The sequence below is a fragment of the Tachysurus fulvidraco genome, chromosome 10 (genome assembly GCF_022655615.1).
Source record: "Tachysurus fulvidraco isolate hzauxx_2018 chromosome 10, HZAU_PFXX_2.0, whole genome shotgun sequence".
Lineage (NCBI taxonomy): Eukaryota > Metazoa > Chordata > Actinopteri > Siluriformes > Bagridae > Tachysurus > Tachysurus fulvidraco.
In genome coordinates this window covers 19,417,446-19,435,170 of record NC_062527.1, presented here as the reverse complement: position 1 = coordinate 19,435,170, position 17,725 = coordinate 19,417,446, and the positions used below count along the sequence as shown (strand labels likewise).

The 17,725-nt window shown below is 41.6% G+C and overlaps 2 protein-coding genes across 4 annotated transcripts; one reads left to right on the top strand and one right to left on the bottom strand.

Annotated features, from left to right (window-relative positions):
- Nucleotides 1-9: 9 nt before the first annotated feature.
- LOC113653693 lies at nt 10-5,085 on the top strand. 3 transcript variants are annotated; one of them, XM_027163438.2, is made up of 3 exons: nt 10-146; nt 359-473; nt 1,445-5,085. In XM_027163438.2, exon 3 carries the CDS (start codon nt 1,458-1,460, stop codon nt 3,525-3,527), a length of 2,070 nt encoding a protein of 689 aa, XP_027019239.1. In that variant the 5' UTR covers nt 10-146; nt 359-473; nt 1,445-1,457; the 3' UTR covers nt 3,528-5,085. The 3 variants fall into 3 exon arrangements, with proteins under 3 accessions (XP_027019239.1, XP_027019238.1, XP_047675702.1); XM_027163437.2 differs by lacking the exon at nt 359-473 and having other exon boundaries at nt 12-146; XM_047819746.1 differs by lacking the exon at nt 10-146 and having other exon boundaries at nt 340-473.
- Nucleotides 5,086-10,516: 5,431 nt separating this feature from the next.
- Nucleotides 10,517-17,318, bottom strand: rnf139 (ring finger protein 139). The gene is made up of 3 exons (XM_027163439.2): nt 16,976-17,318; nt 15,370-15,944; nt 10,517-14,857 (listed from the first exon to the last, which is right to left on the bottom strand). The coding sequence occupies exons 1-3, from the start codon at nt 17,136-17,138 to the stop codon at nt 13,580-13,582; spliced, it is 2,016 nt and encodes a 671-aa protein (XP_027019240.1). The 5' UTR covers nt 17,139-17,318; the 3' UTR covers nt 10,517-13,579.
- Between the last annotated feature and the right edge of the window lie 407 nt (nt 17,319-17,725).

The following is a 17,725-nucleotide window of genomic DNA, read 5'->3' as shown; positions in this document are numbered from 1 at the left end:
TACATGGTGGGGGATTTTTGTGGGGGTGGTAAAAATTCCAAAAGGAGGAGGCTTCGGGGTATAAATACATCTCCGTTGAAGATTACAGAGCTGTTAAAGAAGCTCACTTGAACTTCACACTGTGCGTAAGCTGTCAGGATATCGAGGTAAAGCAACAGTTGTTTTCTCTTTTATTTCTAAAGAATATTTCTCTTAAGCTTAGCATTTAGATCACACTTTTAAAGATATCTCACCTGTTTGACCTCAAGTGTTGATTAAAGTGTTGATTTATTACCATAGAACATGCTTCTACTACAACTGCTGAGTAGAAATACTGAGCAAAGTTAATGTAAGGAATTCTCATCTGTCGCATGGACAGGTTAAGCCTCTTTCATCTGTCGCCTGGGCAGGATAACAAAATTCAACCTCTCTTCCCTCTGCTCGGTTTCTGTTCTCCACAAGGCCTTGGGGAAGTCTCAATGAAACACACACAAGTCAGTCTTTCAAAGAGAAGTTCCAAAGTTTATTGTGTCAAACATGAATATATAGAGGAAGGACATAATGTGTGTGTGTGGAGCTTAATGCTAGTATCAGCAGAAGGTACCTTGACTGTTATCAGGAAGCAGGAAACCTCCCAGAGCAGAATCATGTTTTTCATAACTTCTTTCATACAAGGCGGAGCAGATATGCTAGGGAGAGGAGGTTATGCAAAGGTCAGGGTATCTGTGTGTGTGTGTGTGTGTGTGCGTGTGTGTGCGTGTGTGTGTGTGTATGAGAGAGAGAGAGAGAGAGAGAGAGAGAGAGAGAGAGAGAGAGAGAGAGAGAGAGAGAGAGAATGTGTGTGTGTAAAAAGGAATTCAATATTATTCATGTTCCATAACTACACATTGCGATGTTTCTGTTCCTCTGCTGATGTAAATCATGACCTGCTTGGCAACAGTCGAGCTTGATTAATTCTCTGTTAATGTAACAACTCACTGCTGTGTTTGAGGCCAGGGGTTTTGTCTGAAGCAGCTGAAAAGAATCACCACTTACTTCTATGTTAGCTGTTCTTCATGCATTACTCCATAGTTTTTTACTGTTGCACTTTACTTTACTGACTAAATTTTTGTATTTTATTATGTTTTACTGTCTGCTTTACACACATATTTTTTTACACTATATGTAACACATATGCTTTACACTATATTTACTACCCCATAATGCACTTTGTTTTGTGTTATTTTATGTAACTGAGTTTTATGTAGCACCATGGAGGAACATTGCTACATGTTTCTTCTATATATGTTTGAAATGACGAACTCCCACGCTTATTTAAAAAAAAAATACATAGTTAAAATTAGAGGGTCTAGATCTGGTCCAGGAAGAGTTGGAGCTGTTCTGGCACAACACTTTACCTCTGCACTTTTTATTCTTTAATTTGTCAGCCATCGCACTAAGCCAAATCTTCTATTCTCTTTGGCAGAAATAAAGAGACCATGGATTCGCAAATTGCAAAGATAAACCAAAGCCTCAACACAGCCGAAGAGATGAGAAAGCAAACTCAGCTTATAATGCAACCCTATGTCAACTGGGAGGAGTACCTAACTCCTGTACCACTCTCCATCGCCATCATGGCAGAACTGGCCTGTTTATCTTCCAACAACGATTTCTCCATCAACAAAAATCCACCCCAAAATGGCTACAAGTACATCAGATATCCAGACTCATTTTGTGCCTGCCTCATGCAAGTGTGTAACTCTGGCTGGAGGGCGTTCAATGAGGCCCATAAGAATATGGATCAGATTAGACTCCACACAATAACTGTTCCAAATTACATGCAAAATGTGGTTAAGATTCTGTTACAAGGCAGCAATGATGTTGTTCAAGCTCATCTACCTGACCAGCTGGAGAAAATCCATGTCATTGCAGACCAGTGTCTTGAGCTGGCCAATGCAACAGAACAGCGTTTTGTTGATGTCATCAATATTATCCAAGAACTGCTGGAAGTGTGTCTAAACGCTAAGAACATTTATGGAGAAGAGTTAGATGGAGTCAGGAAGAAACTAGAGGAGAGTAAATTAAGACAGGAGACATCAAATGAAGCGGTGAAACGCTCACAGAAAGGGGTCAAGGCATTAGAGGAAGAACTTAAGGAAGCAAAACAAAGTTACAAAGCAGCAATGAAGAACCTTCCCGGTGGATGGGAAATGATGGCTATGGATTTAGTTGGAGCTGTGACTGATGGCATATCAAGTATATTTCATGGACTCTCAGCTCTAGTGACTCAACCAGTGTCGAAAGTGTGTAAAGCTACAACAACAATTGCTGACACAGTGCACCAAATCAGGAGTGAAAACACTGCTGTTGATCCTGTGGATGAAATTAACATCTATAGCAAGTCTGTGGAAATCCAGAAATGTGCAGAAATTATTGAGCAATTTGTGGAGGAGGACAAGATCAACTGGGATGGTTTGTATGATCAAAGAAGCAATGCTATACTATCAGATTTCCCGGCAAGTCAGTTCAAAAGAATTCTGAGCAATTTGGAAAAAATCCCAAACTGTATACCAAAGGATAATGCCCAATATTTATGTGAAGAGGGCATGGAGATCTGTCAAGAACTTGCAAAATATGCACCAGCTGGGAATTGTGACAAAGCCACAACTGCCTCGCTGATAAAAAGAATTCGAGAATTGACCCTGGCGGCTTGCAGGTTTGACAGCAAAAGCAAAGACGTGACAAAGTCACCTTCATTGACTCCCAAACCACCGATGATGTTTAAGGAACAAAGTAAAATGGAGAGAATGACCGCTTCACAAAAGGCATCGAAGAATGCAAGGTTCCGCATAGAAATGACCCGAGTGCAAATGGACAAGACCAGAGAGCTCTATGACAGGAGTGTGGAGAACATGGAGAAGAACCAAAAGGAGCTTACTGAAATCCTGATCACCATGAGAAACTGTGAAGTCAAAGAGATAGACTTCAACACCACCATTCAAATGTTGGTCAAAGGCCTGGATGCAATGGGAAAAGTGAAACAACACTGGGAGAAGCTGGTGCACTTTTTTCAGATGGTGTCCAATATTGTGAAAATCAGCCTGCACACAAGTCTCAAAGACTTTACCGCCACATCTGAAAAGACTCAAGCACTTTCCTACAACGAGAAGCTCTTCAGCAAAGACCTGCTTTACAATCAAGCCTTTCAGGCCACCAACATCTCCAGCCTGGTCCACATGATCTCAAGCACCTATATTGAGGTGTCCAAAAAATACCTCATGGACAGCGTCAGTTGTCTGGGAACACTTTTGTCCATGGATAGAGAAAGTCCAGAGTTCCTGCAAACGCGAACCCAGTTACAGGATTCCTGTGACATGGCTCAGAAAGCCATCTTAATCCTTGTGCTCAAAAATAAGAATGAGTTTGAAAAGAAGACTAATTTAAGGCTGGAAAAGATTGAGAGTGAGTTGCTTGCCATTCTTCCAGCCGCCAAACCTGAAGAAATACAGCGTATTCAAGAAACTGCACAAAGTGGATTCACAGAAGACGAAGCATTAGAATATGCCTGAGAGTAAGCACCAAAAACCAATCGGCCACTTGTCCACAGTCTCGCAATCCATCATACTCAGAAACTGTAAATGCCCTACTTCCGACCAGGAGGCCTGAAATAAACAGTTCTTCAACTCAGACAATCAGGCGACGTCCACACATCCGCCCAAGTTCTCCAACATAAACACAAACTATGTAGTGCCTTACAGCCAGAGTACAGACTCGACATGGTAGACCTTTTGATTCTTAAAATAATTTCCTTCCTTCCATTTTTTTCCAACATGATAAACACCACTGTGCGTTTTTTTAAAGAATAGGTCTGATATGTAATATTTAATAATGCAGAATTAATTCAAATATAATAAATACAGTAGCTTTTTAGACATTCAGCAATTTCAGACACTAGCCATGCCTACTTTCTCTTGCTCTGGGCAGCCCATGTATTTCAAAAAGTAGAAGCACTGGAACATTAAATTTGGAAATTTCTGAATTGTGAGTACAATCGATTGCGGAATTAATGTATTTGTTTTCTGTTATAACCATGTGCTGCAGAGGGACAGAAATTTCACACATCTGTCGTCTTGATAAATTGTTTATTGTAGATATTATATATATAAATCTTTATTAACTAAATCCTGAATTAATTAAAGTGGTAGACTGCTCAATTTGTCAGAACTGAATTGTGTCATATTCTTTTTAGAAAAAACATATATCACACCAAGCTACAATCATGGACAAGCTTATAATTAGCTGTGAACACAGTGGTTATGTATAAATGCATTATTTTTCATCTTAAATAATTTGTTCCCATGTAACATGATCTAGTTTTAATATTTAAACCAAACAAAACAGCAAGATCTGGAAAAAAAAAGAGAAAAAAGATACCTGTTTAAGATTTAAGATTTATTTTAAGATACCCGTTTAAGATCACCCGTTTAAAAGATTTATTATTCAGTACAAAAAAGATATTTGTTGCAGCAATGTTTTCGTTTCCATAGTAACAGCCTATACACAGGAATGGTACTTGAATGGTGAACGAGAGAGAGAGAGAGAGAGAGAGAGAGAGAGAGAGAGAGAGAGAGAGAGATTATTGTTGAGTTGTTGAATGTTTATCGTTGCTATAACACACAAGACATAACAGGCTTCATCCTGGTTTGTGCATCACATATTGTTTTCTTAATAGTTATTTTAAATGTTTTGTTGTTCATACAGATTACTTCAGTACACTGGTTTGCTAACTATTTACAATTAGCTTAAAGTATGTAAATGTAACCATCACAATTTGCATATTCTTAGAGCATAATGATCCTTGATGGTCTTGACGAAGCCTCAATGGCTCAGTAACTTTTTCACATCAAAATGGATTATTCAATGTTGGAAATGTTCAAAGGTCTATGCTATTTTAGCGCAGTGTTATTACATGTGGTGTTGAGTTCAACAAATAATAATTATGTGTTTAATTAATTGCTCATTTGGCTTTTTTTCGCATGTAATTCTGATTTTTTAGTTGTAGTAAAAATAAATGGTATACACTTTGTTGTAGAATTTACAATTTAATAAAAATTGTGTTAGTTTTCATCCTGTGTTGTGTTTCTTTTCTTGACACTCATCTGGAATTATTTAGTACAGATCACCAACAGAGTTGTTGTTATTATTATGCATTAACTACACTGGGATATTCTCCTATTCTCCTAAACTATCCCAGTTTAAATGTAGACTAAAAAATCATCTCTTTAGTCAGGCATTCACATAATACATCCTATAATATTTACATTTACATTTACAGCATTTGGCAGATGCCCTTATCCAGATCGACGTACATAAGTGCTTAAATCTCTAACATTGAATACATTAATGCTGGTTCACTAGGTTACATACTTAAGATACCATGAGTTTAAAACATTTGTTCAAAGTTACAATGAAAAAGTGTCAACGTTTTTTTTTTTTAAATGCAAAAGATAAGGAAAGAAGTGCTAGTTGAAGTGTTTCCTGAATAAATAGGTCTTCAACCGCCGCTTGAAAATAGCCAGTGACTCAGCTGTCCGGACCTCTAGGGGAAGTTCATTCCACCACCTTGGTGCCAGAACAGAGAAGAGTCTTGTAATATATACTTGCCTCTTACCCTGAGAGATGGTGGAACCAGTCGAGCAGTGCTGGGAGATCGGAGGTTGCGGGGTGCAGTGCAAGGAATGATGAGGGCTTTGAGGTAAGAGGAAGCTGGTCCATTTTTGGCTTTGTAGGCTAGCATCAGTGTTTTGAATCGGATGCGTGCAGCTACCGGAAGCCAGTGGAGGGATTGCAGCAGCGGGGTGGTATGCGAGAACTTTGGCAGGTTGAAAACAAGCCGGGCAGCTGCATTTTGGATCATTTGCAGAGGACAGATTGCGTTCATAGGTAGACCTGCCCGCAGTGAATTGCAGTAATCCAGTCTAGAAATGACAAGAGACTGAACAAGTACCTGAGCAGTCTGTGTGGACAAAAATGGCCGAATCCTTCTAATGTTGTAGAGAAGAAACCGACATGAGCGAGTCATTAGCAGCATGAGAGGAAAAGGACAGTTGATTGTCCATGGTTACCCCAAGGTTGTGAGCTGTGGCTGAAGGGGAGATCAGATCGTTGTGCAAGGATATAGCAAGATCATGACCTGGGGATGAATCACCTGGGATGAACAGCAGATCAGTTTTGCTAGGATTGAGCTTTAACTGATGAGCAGTCATCCATGATGAAATTTCTGCCAGACATGCTGAGATCCGGTCAGAAGCTGTGGCATCTGAGGGTGGGAAAGAGAAGATAAGTTGTGTATCATCAGCATAGCAGTGTTAAGAGAACCCGTGTGATGAAATAACTTCCCCAAGAGAGTGAGTATACAGGGAGAAAAGAAGAGGACCAAGTACTGAGCCCTGTGGGACGCCAGTGGAGAGTCTGCATGGAGCAGATGTCACTCCCCTCCATGTTACCTGATATGAGCGTCCTTCCAGGTAGGAGGCAAACCATACCCAAGCTGATCCGCAAATCCCAAGACTCTTGAGGGTGGATAAGAGAGTCTTGTGGTTGACCGTATCAAACGCTGCTGAAAGGTCAAGGAGGATAAGGACGGATGACAGTTTGGCTGATCTAGCAGTATGTAGCTTCTTAGAGACATCCAAAAGGGCTGTCTCTGTAGGGTGAGCTGCTTTAAAGCCAGACTGGTTGGGATCTTGGAGGTTGTTCTGTGAGAGATAGACAGACAGTTGATTATAGACAATGCGTTCAAGAATTTTTGAAAGAAATGAGAGAAGTGATACCGGTCTGTAGTTACTGATGTCTGATGGATCCAGAGCAGGTTTCTTTAGGATGGGAATAACACTTACTCTCTTGAAAGTAGTTGGTACCTGACCAGATGCTATGGATCTATTGACGATAGTGGAAATGAAGGGCAAAAGGTCTTGTGAGATGGTCTGGAGCATAGTGGTAGGGAGTGGATCCAATGGGCAGGTGGTAGGATTGCAGGACTGGATGATTAGTAAAATCTCTTCTGCTGCCACAGTTGAGAAATGTGACAACAAAGGTGTAGGGGAATGCATACTCTGAGATGTAAGTGCAGTCGGGGCTGAAGTGAAGGTCCGGCAGATTTCCTCAATCTTCTCCTGGTAGAAAGAAGCAAAGTCTTCTGCAGTCAGGGAGGATGAAGAAGGTGGAGCCGGGGGGTTGAGCAGAGAAGAGATGATGATGTGGAATTTCCGAGGGTCATGTGAGGAAGCTTCAAGCTTTTCCTTGTAGAAGGAAGTCTTGGCAGAAGTCACATCTGAGGAGAACTTGACAAGAAGTGTTCTGTAAAAATCAAGATCTGCATCAAGTTGTGATTTCTTCCACTTTCTCTCTGATGATCTTAGCTCTCTTCGATTGTTGTGCAGCACATCTGAAAGCCAAGGAGCAGAACAAGAAGTTTTCTTGGGTTTAGTTAACATAGGGCAGAGGAAGTCCATAGTTGAGGAAAGAGATGAGAGGAAAGTATCTGTGGCTGAGTCCAAGGGTAGTGAGGAAAAAGACTCAGTATCAGGAAGGGAAGAAAGAGTGCCAGAAGCTACAAATGAAGGGGAGACAGAGTGAAGGTTGAGGGGGTGAGAGGTAGTTTTAGGTAGGATAGGTAGAGTGATGGTGAAGTATACCAGGTGATGATCAGAGACGTGTAGTGGGGTAGCAGTCACTTCTGTAGCTGGAGGACGGGTGAAAACCAGGTCCAGGACATTGCCTCCTTTGTGTGTAGGGATGTAGCTGTTGAGTGTGAGGGAGAAAGAGTCGAGAAGAGACAGGAGGGAAGAAGAATGTAGCTTGTCAGAGGGGAGGTTGAAGTCACCAAGCACTATCGGGGGGAGCTATCGGAAGGGAAAGCACTAAGCAGTGAGTCCATTTCTTCCAGGAAGTCTCCTAGGGGACCAGGAGGGCGGTAGACAACAATGATAACAAGGTTGATGGGAGAGGTAACTGAAATGGCATGGAATTCAAAAGAAGAGATCGTTAAATGAGAGAAGAGTAGAGGTGTAAAGCACCATTTCTTTGACAACAATAAACCTGTACCACCACCCCTGCCTGTTTCTCGTGGTGAGTGAGAGAAACCATGGCAGAGGATAAAGCAGCTGGTGTAGTAGTGTTCTGTGGGGATATCCAGGTCTCTGTAGAGCAAGAAAATCAAAGGAGTAATGGGAAGTTAAAGCAGAGATAAAATCATCTTTCTTTACAGCAGACTGACAATTCCAGAGCCCACCTACCACCACTGTTTGAGACTTACACAACAGAGGAGGGTAGATGAGTTTACTGGGATTGTGACCTCTGCTCTGTGGATGAGAGCGTCTGCAAGAGTAGGTCTTGAGTACAGAGATGGGTTTAATGCACATATTTGTAGTCAAACAAGAGTGAGAATTAAGGTATGGTAGAATATATCAAACAGTACTAGACACTAATGTTAGAGAGAGATTCTGACAAAGCGCACCTTCAATTTAAATAGGTAAGCCCTGCCCCCAATTCACACCTTAAGGGAGACTGAAACTACTCCTGATTAATCAGCAGAGAACAACAAAGACCAACAATATAAAATCAACAATGGTATAGAATATAACACAATTCAAATCACACTACTCTAGAACAAAGTGAGTTAAGCAGATAGTATACAAAAGACAGGAACCTACTTTACCAGAAGACAATATAATCAAATGTAGAGAGTTAAAGCACACTGAAGAGTAGGCTGGTTCACTTTCAATTTAAATAGGTAAGCCCTGCCCCCAATTATAATATCATGCACCAGTACATCAGACCTGCACATTTTTATGAACAGCAGATATGTTAATCCCTCTCCACTGCTTCTCTCTTTGTACCCATCCCGAGGCATCCAGACATTGTACCAGCTCCCAACATCCTCTGTGGGACGAAGCCTTTGGACGTCCACTGAGCCGAGGCCGACTCTAAGAATCCTGAGACATCTCCAGTTAGACTCTGTGATACTAAGGAGATCTGAAGTCCATGATCCTTACACCAATATGACATTTGTTTGACTGTATATTACAATCACACCCCCAGTGTCACCCCTATGAGGATGGGTCCCCCTTGAGTCCGGCTCATCTCAAGGTTTCTTCCTTTACCAATTTAAGAGAGTTTTTCCTTGCCACTGCTGCCTGAGTCATCTCAGACTTGCTCACACGGGGATACTGTAAATACATACAGATTGTGAACTTTATATATCTAATAATAATCTTGAATTTTTATTCTGTTAATTCTTTTTCTTTTATTATTCGTTATTTCTTTTTTTATTCCTTATGTTTACCTTCTGCTCTATGTTTATGTTCTGTAAAGCTGCTTTGAGACAATGTCTACTGTAAAAAGTGCTATACAAATTAACTTGAATTGAATTGGATATTCTCCTATCTGTGATGAGTTTAATCTTATTCACGTTACGAAATTTTATCAGAAGGAACGTATCTAAAAGGCCGCATTTATAGCGAGGTCATTCAGAGGTTCAGAGCTTGTACTGGTTGTTACCTGGCCATTCAGACGCTTTGACCATTTTTCTGATTGAGGCAACAATTCCTTCCATAATTATACAATAAAAAAGGTATATGATTGATGATGACTGAAATATAATTTAGTAGTTTATTATTATAATTATAATATAATTAATATAATTTAGTATTTATTATTGCTGTTTTAAATCATCTTTCCCTTTTTGCTCTAAAAATACAAATAGAACAATTTTCAATTGTATTCAGCTGCTTTTTAATTTTCTCCTAATTTGATATAAAGTGCATCAGCTTCAGTTTACTCTTCTTCCACCGTTTCAGAGGATGTGTAAGAGAGACAGACAGTCAGTGTGAGAGAGACAGAGTGTGAGAGGGACAGGCAGTGTGAGAAAGAGTGTGAGACAGAGTACGAGACACATGCAGAGTGTAAAAGAGACAGACAGTGTAAGAAAGAGTGTGAGATACAGAGTGTGAGACACATGCAGAGTGTGAGAGACAGACAGAGAGTGAGAGAGACAGACAGAGTGAACATCCACATGTGCTGGATCATGATGTTTGTGATGCTGAAAACATCTCTGACTTCTTGAAAATCAGTGCAATTACAGATCATATGGATTAAGCGTCAAATTTTCCATCATGTCACTGCTCCATTACAACAGATTCCTTTAGTGTTTCCTGATGTTAAGGAGACATATGAGTTCAGCCAAATCTCACAGTTTTTAAGGAGCTTGATGGAGGACAGAAGCTTCATCCCTGGCTCAAGTATCCATTCAATTGGATTCAATTAAAATGACTATTTAATTATGTATTATCTCACAAACACACTCCATTCTCACCAAACTGGTTAGTAACAGTTAACATTTACTGAACACTGTTTTATTTTTCCCTCTTTTGTTCTCTATTGACACACACACACACACGTTTGTTGTTGTGTATGCAATCATGAAGTCACCTTTTAGTACTAGGACGGTGAAAGTGTATTTCAGCTGGAGCTTCTTTTGGATTTATGAGGCAAGACGTCTTTACATAGAATTTATTAACACCTCTGAGCAATTTAAACAATTCCACCAACTGAATAATTCCTCTCCAGATCCTGGAAATCCTTCTTTCATTGCTTTCTTCCGAGAGCTGAGCAGAACTCAGATCAGATGCTGCTCAATACTGCTGATCTCATCTTAGGGTTAGTTGATTTTTGAGGTTTTGCATATAAAAATTTCAAATAGATTAGAGGATCATTCCCTAATTTGGTGTAGATTTAGTATATTCATGTACACATCCCCTGATGATTAAACATCTGTTTGATTGTGAACTAATTACAGGGGCTGAATGAGGGGGAGAGTTTCTGCTGGAGTAAAGCTAGTGTCCCTGTAATCACATGTTATATGATATTAAAGAAGAGCTGGAGATTTATGCCACATCAGGCTTCATGGTATGGGAAGAAAAAAAGGGGGCAATTTTTTAATGAAATACAGTTGTGTGTGTAAAAAAAAAGGGTACATTGTTTACTGCTGATGGTTAGGAAGGCAAAAACTGATCCGAGATCAGCATTCGCACTCCAAATCTCTAGAAGTGCAGAACAGATCCAACAACATTGAAGTAAAAAAAAAAAAGGCTTTTAATCCGACATTTGTTTTTGTGCACTTGTTTTTTTGTTTTTTTTTTAGTTCAGAGCTGGAGCTATGAGGCTCATCTAACTATAGAGTAACTACTTGAAATAAAACTTTATACACTTCTTGAAATTTTTTAAGTATTTAGCGCCCTCTGCTGCTTGTGAGACGAACTGCAAGACAACTTCCTCTACATCATTGAGCAGAATTCTTTGCGTTAGGGGTGGGGCTAACTTTAAGAACAAAATAATAATAAACAATAATAATAAAATAAACCGTTAAAAGGAGGTAAGATCACAATTCAGTTTGAAATTCTATAAAATTAAATGTACAAAATTTTAAACGTTGAAATAAATCACATTAGCGATACGTTTCTGCCAGATTTAGAATCTTTTTTTTTCCTATAACAATAAATCACATGCCCATGTTGATAAACAGCAACCACATGTAAAGAAGCTCCAGTTTACGTTCGATGACCGTCACAAGGTACAAATACTTTTCCAAGCACGCACTGAAAATCTTTGAAACATGCCTACACATCGTTTCCAGCGTCCAATTTTATTAACAAGGCCTGATATACTGAGATGTAATGATCGTAAAACATGTGTAGCTCACGCCAGAGACAGGAAATCGTAATACAAGGTTTAGCTTCTTTAACGGAGAGGTTTGCTATTAGTATATAGTCAAAAGTTTGTGCACCTCTGACCATAATCCCAAATTCGTTGCACATAATTGTAGAGCATTCCGTTGTGTCTTGTAGGTTTATAAATTTCCCTTGACAGGAACTTAAACACTTCTAGCATGACAATGTTCCTGTACACAAATCTACTGAGCTCCATGAAGACATGGTGAGGAGGTGAAGGTCGGAGTGGAAGATCTCGAGTGTCCTGCACTGAGCCCTGACTCTGACTCAACACGTTTGAGATTAACTGAAACTGGAATCTCGTCAACATCAATGTCTGATCTCCCTGATGCTCTTGTAGCTGAATGATCATTAATCCCCACATCCTCACTATAATATCTAAAGGAAAGCCTTCAAAAAGCACATGCATGTGACGGCCAGGGGTGCACAAACTTTTGGTCATCTAGTGTCTACTGTATGTGTAGAATTGCTCTCCTATACCGTTGTTCTAGAAGGCATCGGCAAATCTCTCTCGCATATCTACGGCCATCCGTAGAAGACATTTATAAACTGGCGAAAGAGACTTTGACTTTAAAAGACTTTGCTATGAAATCAATTGGCTGATTTGTAAAAGCAGTAACAAATCCTTCATTTTAATAATCAAGCGATGGAGGAATCAGTTATTTTACTATTAAGGCTGCTCTTGAATAGGGTTGAAATGTGTGTGTTCAGTAGGTTCCCTTGGTGGAAATGACATCATCGTTGGAGCTCAAAAGACAAACAAAAAAACGAATAAAATTCAGATGAACATAAATTGGAATGTCGTCGCATGTTATAATTCTTTTAGATCTGAAACATTTACTTGTGCATAAAGTACGATGACAAGTGTGTGGGATTACGCTAACAAATCTCTGACACATGAAACTTAAATATTATATATTTTATATATTATAATTCCTTCCCCCCTTCACGTGCTAACGACTGGACTCCACCCCCAGTTAAAGGTACGACTGGATTAGTAAGCTGAAAGCACCATGAATGATGATGCAAGAGCTTAGATGTGGAAATACACAGTCAGTGCAATCTAAAAAAAAAAAAAAAAAACAAATGTAAGAAATACAAATGAAGCTGCCATTTGTTGTGCGTGGGAAGATCTAAGGATTTTTTATTTCTAGAAATTTACGCTACTTATCAGCTACAATGGGCCTCATAGCTCCAGACACGAAGGTTCTCTTGCGTTAGGAGATTTATGATAGATCGGGGTAAAAGAGTGCAAAACAATAGCAAGTGCCACAATTAAGACCATCAACAACTGCGACTGGACTGAAAGGTGCAGTTTAACACAGAGTGAAGTGAGACGCTCCTCGGAGAACACGCAGTGGATTGCGGTCCTTTTCTTTTGCACGGGAAAAGCGCCACGTCGTTTTTTTCTCTCTATTTTCGACATGTACAACAACGTACATAAAAATGAAAAGGTCACACAAAAGACCAGTAGTAGCCATTAGGAGGTAAATCTGTGTGATTACAGTAAGTAGTACGGCGACTGAGCTCTCGGCGCAGGAAGCGGGACAGCCAGAGAGGAGACGAGAGGATTCCTCCCGCTCGAGCAGCTAACACTCCGTCTATACCTTTCATCAGCTCCCAAACACAAAAGAAAAAAAGAAAGAGAGAGAGAAAAAAGGGGAGAGGGAGAGAGACTGACTTTTCACCCCAGGTTTTGGAATGTTCGCACAATTTCAGCACTTTAACTCCAATCAGCCCTTTGAGTGACAGACATACAAAAAAAGCGCACGCAAGCACTCATAAAAGAGCAAATCCCTGAAATATTTTCTTACATTGTTTTAAAATCTCTTTCAGTCTGTATTGGAGTCTGTGTCATCATTAATGTAGTCCTCCCCCACCGGATTCGCTGCATTCTGTGCTCCCCACTCGTCTTCATCATACTCTATACTGTCATTATCCTCCAGCAGCTCGTCGTCAGGCTCCGCCTCTGCACCTGCTGCCTGTCTCGCTTCTGTCCCGCCTCCTTGCGCTGCTTCAAACCTCGCCTGCTCGTCCGCGGCCGGTGCCTGGCCGTTGTTGTTGGAAACAGGTGCGCGCTGGTGGGAGTCATCCTCGACGTACACTTTCTGATGGCACATGGGGCAGGTGTCCTGGATGTACAGCCACTTACGCAAGCAAAGCGCATGGAAATAATGGTGGCACGGCGTGACACGGGCAGCCGTCACAAACTCCTGGTAGCAGATTGCACAGACGTCCTCGACGCCGAGCAGCTCGGTGCCCGTGACCTCAGGCAGAGACTGGATCCGATGCACGGCGGCACGCCGCTTAACAAAAGTCCTCCATCCGCTCTTAGCTTGCAGGTAGATGTTGAAGTAGGCGTGCAGGCACATCATACATGCACGGATCTTACTGCCCGCCTCGAACACCATGGTGTAGGCACCGTTCCCAAACATGACGATCCCGAAGATGAACTCAACCACATTTCCGGCCGAGCGCACATAGTACACGTAATCGTCCAGTTTCTCCCAGAGCGTGCCGTAATACCCGTCGACCATGAAGAGTGCGTAGACCGTGATCGACACCAGAACCTTCAGGCACAACTCCACGCAGAAGGCAGTGACGGCAAAAAGCCACGTGTTGAGCACGCAGCGCCGCCACAGCATGTCACTCAATACCACCGGCAGGGTCAGAAGCACAAGAGACACGAGGAGAGCTGGAGCGTGTCGCCGCACAGACTGCACGTGCGATGCGCTCAGTGCCATTAACACTGGCTCAGTCATGCCGTGTACGAAGTGCAGCACGGCGGTCAGCAGCAAGCACAGGTTCCTGCTCAGGCGCACCAGACGCTGGCCTGGCTCCAGGCTGCTTAACCCTGTCTGCAAAGCGAGGATGAAGAAGAGCACCGGTGCCACAAAGCCCAGACGCCGGTCTTCCTCATCTTCGGTCGAACCGATGAAGGCCAGGACGCCCAGGCCAAGGTAGTGTGCCGCAGATGAGATGACGGCGCTCATGCCCAGCACCGTGAGTGTCGAGTCACAGCCACTAATGATCAGGCTACTGCACAGCTCCCAGAACACATCCCACGTCACATAGGACTGTCCGTTCTCCTCCACCTGAGCCATCCTCACCTAGAAACAGCAAATCAATATGCAGGATTAAGCACACACATTAGCAGTAGATGTTAATTTGAATCACATAATAAAAGCAAAGAAACTTAGCACAAGGAGACGACGATACAATTTTATCTCCACCACAAAGGTTTATGATGTGTCCAATTACCAGCAGTAATATTGCCTCCCGTTGCAGGGATGCAGCTCGGCCTTTTACATTAATTCCCCTGCTCAAACTACATCCAATTTGAAATGTGTCATGGAATTAGTTTTAACATTCAGTCAAAAAGGTTCATGTAATCCAAATGTACATGTTAGGATTAGATTTTTTTTTTTAACTTTTATAAGAAAATATAGTGAAAATCCTTCATCTGTCTACACATAAATTCTAAACATTTCCTTTTGAAAAGCAGCATGTGTCAAACGACAAAAAATATAAATCATAGCATGAAGAATGCAAGATTATCGATGCAGTAAGGATCCAATTCATAATCACGTCATGGGACCTTTAACGGAAACTGAATTCTCACCGCATAGACCAGAACCACAGCCTGTGCAGCTAAACGTGTGAGCCAGAAGACCCGCAGCACGTCCGGCACACGAATCCTCTTCCACGTGTCCTCCAGAAGCAGCTGTAACCCGTAGATGCGGTACATGTGCCGCACCAGCAGGTACACGTACCGGCACGAGTAGTAGAGTCTCTTAAAACGAACCAACAGACACACAACTGTGTTCAGACAAAGCACAGACCCCGAGATCAGCGCCAACGTCCGCCTCACGTCCATCGGAAGCTCCATGAAAAGTCCCGACACGGGCACCAGGACGTCCAGCATCATCAAGGTGGAGTACGGAGACTTTACTCCAAGCAGCAGCACGTAACCTGATGCTAAAAGCAGCTGCAGAGCAGCCATGGCCAGCCACAGCGCAAGTCTGGTAGGAGGAAGCACCCCAAAGCTGGACATCGCTCTGTACGTGTCCATGTGAGACGTCACATAGTAGTTCAGCAAAACGGCTGTGGATCCAAGCAGCATGCCCACGAAGAGGCTGTAGAATTTAAACAGGGACTTCTGGGATAACACCAGCACCACACTGCACACCACAATACCTGAAAAACACACACACACAAAATTAATTAGCTAGGTTACTCTATACAATATTTATGTACAAGGAACAAGTTTGAAGACATAATTGTTTTAAAAATCATGGGTCTCTCTTTCTCTCTCACACACTTTCTTTCATGTCTAAATGCAACACATATGTACATCTTATCTTATTGAGCAGATTTAGGCCAGGGGTGGCCAACCTGCGGCTCCCGAGCCGCATGCTGCTCTTTGCCCGGTTTCATGCTGCTCTTACGTTCATAACGAAGTTTGCATTTATGTCTTTTTAATATGCATGTTCGCTTCGCTTAGTTCAATATGCTATTTTCGTCAAACGCGCATGTAAGTAGGATGAAAATACCTCAAAGTTTCCCAGTAGGAGCAAGATCATTTGAGTAAACAATTTGTGTCAAGTTTGCTTGGCAGGGGAAAAAAAGGTGATGTTCATGTGTGGCCATGTGTATGATGTGGCTCTTTGCGGTAACGCAGTAAAATATGTGGCTCTTGATCTCTGACTGATTGGCCACCCACGATTTAGGCCCTTTATCCAAAACATCCTACTTTGTGGTGACACGTCTACCTAGGACACCATCAGCTGACTTTTTAGAAAACAATAGCTACTTTCCCCTAAAAAATCTGCCTACAGAATAAGGATAGTAGACTGTGATCTCTGAGATCAGATCATTCAAATAATAATAATAAGGATAATACTACTACTACTAATAATAATAATATTAATTCTACTGCTAATCATAATTAATAATAATAATAATAATAATAATAATAATAATAATAATAATAATAGGGATGAGGACACGGATCACATCCAGTTACACAAGTGAACTACAAACAACACTAAGGAGATTAAATGTCCATGTTGTCTGAAGGTGTTACAGTGTGTTGATAAATCAGACTTTGTCACTACACTTATACTGAGTCCAGGGCTTTGTGCCTCACTGACTTTAGGCCTCTTAGTCACGAAGTAACAACAATAAACACTTATATTTGTAGATAAGAGTCTGGTTATCGCTCTCACCAGTCACCCGTAGTAAAAGTTGTCCAGCCGTCCCAGTCCAGCAATCCGCCGGATCAGAGTTACAGTTACAAATGGCGTCGATGATGAAGATACAGGGGACCCGCAGCGCCACGTCCAGCACCGCCAGGGCCTGTTGGAGCAGCCGGCCGGTGTGGGAGGCCATGGCGCCGCAGGACGACCGCGCCGCTCCTCGGTACCTGTGGTTCCTCAGGAGCGCTTTCCTTCCTGATTCTACACACGCTGTTTACCTAAACCCAGGGGTCTCCGCTGGCCGCCATCTTCCTTTTACCTCCTGTTGCTATGCAAAGAACGCGGAAGTGAACTAGTGTCTGTTCAACGGCGCATGACGCAGCACGCAAAGCACGTACGGTTACGTCATTACGCCATTACGTCATTACGCCATTAAGTCAACCATTTAACCGGAAGCAAAGAACAGTGTCGATTATACTTAACATGATAATCTTTTAATCTTCTATCTCTAAAAAAAAGTATTTTTATCTGTTTCACATGTTTTCTTTGTGCTTTTCCCTGTGTTATATGTCAGTTTTTCTTTTTTCTTTCTTGTTTATTTTTTATTTCAGAATTTAATAACAATAATAATAATAATAATAATAATAATAGACTTGTAAAGATCGTTGTGACAAACTTTGGCTTGTCGGAGCAAATATTCTCAAAGGCTGGTATGTTAGGGTGCCAATACTTTTAGAGGCAAGTGGTTACGAGCATGTGACGTCACCCGAGTTCCACTCA

Bases quoted from the DNA above. Each gene is read 5' to 3' on its own strand.
- LOC113653693 (XM_027163438.2), top strand. From the start codon at position 1,458: ATGGATTCGCAAATTGCAAAGATAAACCAAAGCCTCAACACAGCCGAA.
- rnf139 (XM_027163439.2), bottom strand. From the start codon at position 17,138: ATGGCCTCCCACACCGGCCGGCTGCTCCAACAGGCCCTGGCGGTGCTG. The intron at 15,945-16,975 runs GTGAGAGCGATA...TGTGTTTTTCAG, and splicing joins ACTTTTACTACGGGTGACTG to GTATTGTGGTGTGCAGTGTG. The intron at 14,858-15,369 runs GTGAGAATTCAG...TGCTGTTTCTAG, and splicing joins CTGTGGTTCTGGTCTATGCG to GTGAGGATGGCTCAGGTGGA.